Source organism: Augochlora pura, chromosome 4, assembly GCF_028453695.1.
Source record: "Augochlora pura isolate Apur16 chromosome 4, APUR_v2.2.1, whole genome shotgun sequence".
Lineage (NCBI taxonomy): Eukaryota > Metazoa > Arthropoda > Insecta > Hymenoptera > Halictidae > Augochlora > Augochlora pura.
In genome coordinates, this window is record NC_135775.1 from 11,761,798 (window position 1) to 11,770,762 (window position 8,965).

At 42.8% G+C, this 8,965-nt stretch overlaps 1 protein-coding gene across 1 annotated transcript; it reads right to left on the reverse strand.

The window, feature by feature from the left end:
* Positions 1-305: 305 nt before the first annotated feature.
* Positions 306-4,257, reverse strand: LOC144468851 (uncharacterized). Its single transcript, XM_078178618.1, has 3 exons — positions 4,204-4,257; positions 2,255-2,600; positions 306-547 (listed from the first exon to the last, which is right to left on the reverse strand). Exons 1-3 carry the CDS (start codon positions 4,222-4,224, stop codon positions 306-308), a joined length of 609 nt encoding a protein of 202 aa, XP_078034744.1. The 5' UTR covers positions 4,225-4,257.
* Positions 4,258-8,965: the final 4,708 nt, after the last annotated feature.

Genomic DNA, 8,965 nt, shown 5'->3' on the forward strand with positions numbered 1-8,965 from the left:
ACACGGTAGCACAAAATTGCCAGGTTTGCGGTTACCAGTGGCGTGGACACCACGATTAGCGACATAGGGATAACAACCAGTCTGGGTCGACGCAGCTAATTTATTCAAAAGTGTAAACTATATTTACAATGTACAACGGTGTTCGTGGCGGTTCCACCGTGCTTTGGTGTGTCGCGGAACGCGAAAGCTCGATGTCGCGTCTCTACGTCCAGGTATAGGATAATGACAGGTACAGTTGGACATCGCCGAGGTGCCGGCTGATCGACAGGCAGGCAGGCTGGCTGATCGGTAAGCACGCTGGCTCGTTAGTAAGCATGCTGACTTGTGTAGGAGGTGGCGTAATGGTGAACGTTTTGTTCCTGGTGCTCCGCCGGTTGGTGATCGTGAACCTCAGCCTGGCCTTGACCACCGTAGACACCGGCCGTGTGGTCGGTCTCGGAGGAAGTGTGCACCACAGCATGAAATCCGTCCTTGTCTGCCCGGTATCTGACGATTCGGACGCGGCCACCTGGCTCCTTTACACTGTACTCGCCGGACACACTGCTTCCTGCGGGGAAAAGGAACGCTCCGTGGACAAATGGTCGTCGCAAAACCAATTCCCGGTCTCGTAACGAGACGTAATTGGCTGCCGGAGAAATTCTGGCTGGAGTGGCTATTAGCATAACGGGGCGCCGGGTAACTGCGCTAATAGAAGAGGAAACGGTTGCGGGGAGGATTGGGAAGCTAGGTAAGCCGCGTTCTCCTTATTTACAACCGAGCCACTCAGGATATTTCGGTGTAAGTCGATTTTCTGTTTAACTGCTGTAGCTGTTTTAACCGGATGAAAAGTTGCGCCAGCCGAACGAGTTGCCGACCGACACAACAATCAAATTATGTTACGCTATGATCAATTTGTTTGCATCTATCAGTTATACCGCGCGAGAGAATCGGCGGGTTTCGACTTTTCGAAAAGTATTTAGGTACAGTGAAATTTGTTTATAGGCATCGTTGAGGATCGCCTGTCTCTGGAGCTTTAAAACTATCAATTCCAAAATTGATGAATTTGAGTCATGGAGATTTCTAATTATTGGCACGCTAATAATAATATTTCAATTCAGAATAAAATTCTGAGTGTATGAATTATTTTGAAAATATCAATCTTCTTTTCTTTTCCAAAGAAATTAACAATCGGAAATGTTCTAATATTGTAATTACGAAGAATATGGTATGACGAGAGGTTAACAAACATTAACACTAAGCGAACTGCAAATGCGACTAATCTATATTGTCTTATAGCAGCGATAAGATTGGATTTATTTAAACTAAAAACTTGAACAGAGAAGTTCATTCGAAAATTCTTGTAGAAACATTTCTACAATATCGAGCATTGTAAAAGACAAGATCACTCATTTTAACTAATACCAATCTTATTGACGTTCGTATTCTATTTTCACTCGAAAGAATTTCTTAGTTGGCAAGTAGAACCCCTTCCTCATCCAGGGCTCTATAAAACTATGGAAATCCAGTCAGAGGTTCACACATAACACTGAGTTTATGATCCAGGCATCATCTTCTGCTGCGTTTGCCGTTTACTTTTCAGCGCACTGCCAGGAGAATTTCCCGCGAGCATTTCTCGTACCTCGATAGTCAATCGTAAAGTTTTTGTACCGAGACTGCTTCAAAAAATAGGTTTACGATAAGTAACATACTGAGTTAATCCAGCCTGGCTAAACCGAAGCTTTCGATAAACATTTCCGAAACGATGTGCTTCAGAAAACGTGGAAATCGTGGCGAAGGTATAGAGAACACTCGAATGAAATTATAACGAGGATGTTTCGGTATCGTATTGGGAGCATCGCCACTGAAGAATTAAGCACCGCGCCAGCGCGGTATAAACGCGTCAAACACGGCGAACCGAATAAAGTCGATTTCCAAGCGTAGAAATGTGTTCCAGCCCCGTGTAAATGTATCCAGCTGTGTAACATGTACAAGAGAGCGTCGGCAAGCCCAAAACAAGTAGCGGTACGCGTAATAAAACAGCACGTTGTCCGAATATTAAAGTCGGCCGCAGTATCTACTCGGCTCTGTCTCCTCGGATATTCATGGTGCGCGTCCAAGCGAATTTCTCTCCCGACCCGGTCGCCCGGTACTCTCGCAGCAAAATTCGCAAAAGCTCTCAAAGGAGCTTGGCCACGTGGAAAAGTTTCGCCGCGTCGCGCCGCGTCAACCGGGCAACAGCCTGGCCGCTACCTCGGACACACCTGCACTCGCTCACCGTCTCTCGTCTCCTTTTGGTTGTGGAAGTCGCCGGTATGGTGGTCCTCGACTCCGTACGAGAACTCGTATTTCGGATGCGCCACGTAGTCCACTGTGTAGTCGTGCTCCTGGCCGTGATGCAGCTGGTTCCCGTCGTCGTGCTGCTGCGGCACTTTCACCTCGTATACGGGCCCCTCGACAGGACCCTGGAATTGCACGTACGAGCTGGCCAGTGAGAGCCCGTGCTGTTGCTCGGCGTCATCCAGCGCGGTCTCTTGTCCGTCAAAAGCCTCTCCTTCCAAGGATATCACGCCGGCCTGTGATCGATGACCCAGGGCCAACGCAATGGTAAAGGTGACCGCGACCTACCGTGCAAAAAGTTGCCATAGTGACTAGTCGACCCGGGTCCCCGCAAGATTTCATCCGGTTATTGATGCCGCCGAGGGTGACGTCTAATTGACCGACTTCCCGGTATTGTGAACCTGTTCGTCGAGAACGATCGATCGCACGTCCGAGGGGTCTGCTTGAATAATTGCACACGGTGAAAGTAATCGATGATTTCGACCGGTTCCCTAGCCTTGCATGGGGGCAGCTTTCAAAGGGTCTTTCCATCGTAACGGCTGAAGAAAGCATGCTGCATATGGCAGCGTTTCACAGAGCATGGACCGCGGAAATTGAAGAATTTGATCTTTAAAAAAATGATTTCCTTACCGGTACAAACTTACGTACTTCGACTGTGACTATTTCCAGAAAAAAGTTGCGCTATATTGAATACCAGTACTGTCATATTTTAATAACCATTACTGGTGCTGCAGGGTACCAGATTCAGAGTACAATAATAGATATAGTATATTAATATACAGATAAACTACGAAAAGTGATCAGCTTAATTTATTCCGGGGGTTGATTGAAAATTTTGTTAGCTAAAAGAATAAGATTTAAGGAAAGCTTTAAGATGATTGTACCAGTTGTCAATCCTATCGTTATTAAGAATTTCAAAATCTCACGATTGCATTCACCGAGAAAATTCGATCTCCAATCTGTCACGCTAAGCATGATTTACTTGGTTACACCATGGGAGGTAATTCGAATGTTATTGTGTAGAGTTAGAGTAGAAAGTTGCTCAACGCACTGCAAGATAGACTGGTAAATTGAATTTCGAGAGGGGGAGGAGTGAGTTAGAGGAAACAAAACGCGAAGCCTGAAATATATCCCGTTTTAATTACGTCGGCCAGGAGAGCAGCGGTGACTTCCGATTCGAAAACAGAACCAACTGGTCGATTATACAAGCCAATAAAAGTTTCGCGTTTAGAGGTGGATTGAAATTCGATTCGTCCGTCCACGGTTTACGCGTCGCGCTTCGTTTGCTCGATCGCCGAGGCGCAGAGAATTATTGGAAACGATTGACCACGATGCATCGACAGAAGTAATTAAGAAACAGAATCGATCTAATATAGTGGTATCTTGTCCAACCGTAGGACTTCGCGCACATTACTTCCAATTTGTAAAAAGGCAGTAGCAAATACCACGTTGCTTATCGGCCATTGAAAATAGATTGCAATACACACTTGAAAAAACATTTCGTAAAAAAAGTTAAAGTCCACGTGGTTCTGGATGCAGCCATCTTGGCTGAATCTTCTGAAATTATTTACATACTTCGTTCACGAGCTTAACGAGGCCCATAGACGGAGCGAGGGTACGCTCATCTGGCCGAGCTAATTATATTTTTGAAATTACTATCAATTAGAGCGCCTTCCAACGGAATCACCATTCCATTTCCCGGCGCTATCTTTCTCTCTCCCATTCCTTCCACCCACGTTCGAGAAAAAGTAAACCGTTCCTTAACGAGCACTTTCTCCTCGTCCTTTTCCTTTTGTTTTCTTCTACCCCTCTTCCCATCCGATTCCCCGCCCACTCCCCATTCCAACCCCATTCCCAACAACTTTTCCTCGCACACCGACACTCTACCTTGAATCTCATCTCTCCCATTACGGTATTTAAGGCGGCCAAGCGAGAACTGCAACTCTCCGGCGTGTTTTCTAGGCTTTTATACCGGAGCCGACAGCGACGTACACCGCGAACATCTGACGCCTGGCTGGTAAACACACGTGGATCTTCCCGTTTCATGGTGCGTACACGGCACGCGCGAGGGTTCCACTCGGAAACGATAAATTGGACCCTCTCCATCGTCGCCGGACACCTTTCACGATCAGAATTGTCAACGGCAAACTGACACGTTCGTTGAACTTACGTGTAGCATCACCTCGAGAGATCGTTATTAATGATCGCAAAGGAATAAATAATTTACTGTCTACCAAGTAATTTATGATTAATTGTAATAAAATACTATCATATTTAAATTATACATCGTCCACTGCTTTAACTTCCATACACATTAAATAAGAGCTCGGAATTAAATTGTCTGCGACAGGACATTTTCGGTGACCGGTCAGAAATTTGCTGCAGAGTTGTGAAAGGGAGATCTCACAAATGGGATTGAATAATGTCACTGTATCTCCGGCTCCCGTTTCCACTCATCACTCTACAGCATATTTTAGATCCGTATTCAAAAATGCTCTGTCGCAGGCAAGTCCATTCTGAGCCGTGCATTAAATCAAACAATTATTTGTAATGTCACATTTTAAAGAAATACATCCTCCAACGAAAACACAAACATAAAACATTATGGATTAATACAAAGTCTTTCAATAAAGAGAATGAATTGTATTGTGTACTGGTCAAAATAACCGATTTTAGGAAGACTATCGTGAGAAAAAATTAAACACATGTTTCTCACTTTTAGTGTTCGGTAGGTTTATCGTATAAACATTTTCTACTCAATATAAGAGGTTTAGTGTAGACGTTACACAGGTCGACATGATTAGAAAGGAGACCGATCAACGGTTGGGTCTTACATCCGAAGGTAATAAAGCGTCAGAACGTTCAAGGGAAGAGGAAGCGACCCGATCATTACCGTTTGAAAGGTCAAACAGCAAGGCGAGAGGGCGTTCCAAATATAACCCGTTATTTTTCTGATCAACCGTACGTCCTCCTTTTATCGGGGACACGAACCTCTCCTTAGCTTTCAACATCTTCAAAGAAGTTTGTGTAAATAGCCAGAAACGGACGCACAGCTTCTAACCCTTTACGCTCGTATCTCTCCTTCTTCCTGTTTCGTTTCCTGTTTTCCGATCTATGTGTTAGACGTGGCATTCCTCGTGCCAGCAAATCAAAGCTTTTGATCTCTGATTTCAAACACGCTGTTTGAGGAAGCCCAGTCGAATTATACTTCTTGGGGATCTCCGTTCGCGTTTCGTTTAGAGCATGGAACCGTGCCGCGAAAGCTTGGAATTGGTGATCAAATTGACACCAATTGCTGGAGAAAGGGCTCTATCGTCTCTCTGATCGGACGAGTACAAGCCTTTGCCGAACGATTCAGGCATCTCGCCTTGTTCAGAAGTCTCTCTAGGCTCGAATGGCAATCTTCACAAAAACTTGGCGTGCATCACAAATAACTTCGAATTCTTAATTCCATTTTGTCGATTAATACAATTTCGCGGCTCGTTTAAATCTGATACCCCCTTCTGGGGCAAATGATACTTTTGCGAAAACTTTTTCTGTCGCAATATTGAAGTCCAAAATCAAATAGAGTGCTTTTACGGTTTTCTTGCATTAACAGTTCTCGTGGATTCGAAACACCGTAAAAATGAAATTCCATTAAATTCATTGTAAACATTCTGAATACCCTTTAGAAACTGCAAATGCAGAAAAATCCACAACCTTGCCGTTCACAGCATTTTGTCTCCAGGAAACTATGGAATACCTTCGACCTTTCACTGAATCACAAACAGGATATTCAAATGTTTTTCTTATTACTGGAAATAAGGAAAAATCAACAGAGAAATGGGGAACTCTTGAAAATTATCGTCAGTCGTCAAGGTTTGTTACCAGAGACAGTTCCAATTCCGCATTGTATCCCCACTTTTATTTTCGAACGAGTTATTGGTCGGTTAACATGTTTTGATTTCCAAATATAGCCACAAAAAGGGGTATACAGGCGTGATATGTATTTTGCAGCAGAAAACACGTTACTGGCAGAGCTTTATAACGCAACTGTTATGTGAAAGTTAAAGTTCATTGCTGGGATGGAACTTTTATTCTATTTCATAACAGATTTAGTCATTCTATAGTACAAAGCATGAACCTATGAACTACCAACGTTTCATGATTTACTTTCGCCGAGTGAATACAATTCCATACACAGAGATAAACCGAAACGATGGTTTCAATCATTTTCACTGAGTGAACTTTTAGCTTTCAATCATTTTTCGAATAATTGTATTTAGACGTGCGTTCGCACGCGAAGATGGGAAATATTTTAGTTGGTGAATTAACTGGCAAACAAACGCAATTCGTTATTTGATTGCGTTTACTAGGTCGTTCATTCTGGATCTTTCGCTCCTCGATGAACTGCAGAATTGTTCAGACCTCTTCTCCGCAAAATTAGTTACGTTTATTTGCTCATTCGGAGTTAGCAGCTCGTCTATCGCGCGATGACGACGGGTGCGAACGCGCGATCGCGAATCGATCGCTGTCTAGTACTGTCTCGCAGAATATCGAGTTGTGCGTCATTTGAACCGATTGTTTTTGTCTGTGCCTTATCGTTTGAGATTCGTTATAAAGGACCTTAAGTTCTGCAGTAGATCAACACACAAATTAATAGTAAAAACGGAAGCATACTTGCGAACACATTAAGCGACAGCTACGTTGAAAATAAATATTATAGAACAAACAGAATAAAGCGAATTACTGTCTCAAAGCTAAGCGTCGAATCTTGAAAACGCAAAAAACGTAATCGAGGATCTGCTGTGCTGCCCTGAAGGGACAAAATCGGGAATACGTTTTCGTATTTACTCGATCGCAAGGAATCACGTTCGGTAAAGCAGTATCAGATTTACTGTGCGTTCCATGAAAAAAAAGAGTCGCGCCAGAATGTGGCACCGTCGAACGCGCAGCTCCATTGCTCGTCGCCGAGGAGGACAATCGGATAACCAGCATTCCGGGCAAAGGTATCCGAGTCTCGAGCAAACAGCGCAATAAAGGAATTAAGCTCGACTATTAAACGAACGAGGTAGCCAGCTTTCCAGGGGCGGAACAAGAAAAAACCCCCGTCGGAGATCGGAGCATTTAAAGTAGATCCGACTCGATTCAATCCAAGTGGCAACTCCCGAGGGGTTAAGATTCCAAATAAATCCTGGCACGAACACCGTAAGCGGATTATTCCTTCCGGGCATCGTCCACTGACGCCAGGACCCCTCGCATCGGAAAAGCAGGGAAGCCGTGCAGGCGACGACCCGTGGAAAGTAAGGAAGCCACCTTGAGATCCACCGATCGTTTTCATCAGTGACCCCTGGACGGTTACCGGGGAGTGGATGGAATTTAAACCTCGCCCTCAAGCCGCTCCACGGAGCCAGGTGAAACCCAAAGCTAAGATGCGATTCAATCGAAGCGGCCTACGGCTTAATCTGAACGTGATCTGGATCAGGTGTGGACCTATTTTGAACATACCACAGACGTAAGTCAAACTCAAGACAAATTTACTTCAAAAGTAACTTTATTGATAATATAACTCCGGGCTGGACCTATCTCAAACCTGACACTACGCTTTCCCCGTAAACTTGGGTCGAGTCTGATTCATGCTTAAGCCAAATCCACGCAGACATGGATTCATCTTCCTCGGATATGCTCGTTACAGTCTTGGGTGCTAAAAGAATGTATTTAATCGTATCTATTTAATGCTGTCCTCGTTAATTATTGAACTGGATGATTCAACGTCTTTTAATTGCACGTTTGTGAATTGTTTTATATTATGTATTCTTTTTAGAGGTTCAAAGGCATGGGAGATACTTGTTTTTCGTAAAATTAGTTTCATTTCCTTTATATGCAATATCCAATTGACTTTGCATACTTCACGTATATAGCACGACCTGACAAGTGAGTCTCGACCAAACGACGCAAACAAAATAACTTGTACAGTGGGAAGTTGTCTAACACTTTTAAAATGACTCGAATTGTTCTGTAAATATTAGAGAGGCTCAAGTTCATGGTGCAATGACTGAAATATTTTCTTTTTCAATTTTACTATTACTTTGAATAAAAACATGCAACAATCTGTCATTGTTTCACTTTTTTATCATACAATAGAATAATGAAAATTACAAAAATGTATTTTATATTTCTTGGTACCTAATATGCATGCTGAAAACTTACATGTAGATTATATGCAATTTATAATTACCGAGTAGTATTAAGTGCATTTCTTATATGTTCATTATAGTCTCCGATAAAAAAGTGAAAATACGACAGCTCTTTTACATTTTTTTATTCTAAATAATAGTAAAGAGTAAAGTATTTCAGTCATCGTACAGCGAATTAGTCCCTCTAACATTTACAGAAAATTTATAATGTTATACTATTTTAAAATTGTTGAGTCAATTTTGCCGTATCTAATAGTTTACATAACCTTTTTATAGGTTGCACACCTAACACTATCGGTTAAATGAAATGCTTTAAATACAGACCGCCTCAATTAACAATAAAAGATGAAACAGAATTCTGAATATCGATCGACAAAGAATACCTTACGTCATTCAAAATATAGAAGAGAATTTTATAATTGCACTCACATAGTGATAGCAATAATTTGTTGAAGTGATCTAACAGAAAATGA

What these genes read in the sequence shown, in the direction of transcription:
- LOC144468851 (XM_078178618.1), bottom strand. Translation starts at nt 4,224, where the DNA reads ATGGGAGAGATGAGATTCAAG. An exon ending in TGGGAGAGATGAGATTCAAG is followed by an intron (nt 2,601 to 4,203) that starts GTAGAGTGTCGG and finishes TTTGCACGGTAG; the next exon opens with GTCGCGGTCACCTTTACCAT. An exon ending in CCAAAAGGAGACGAGAGACG is followed by an intron (nt 548 to 2,254) that starts GTGAGCGAGTGC and finishes TTTTCCCCGCAG; the next exon opens with GAAGCAGTGTGTCCGGCGAG.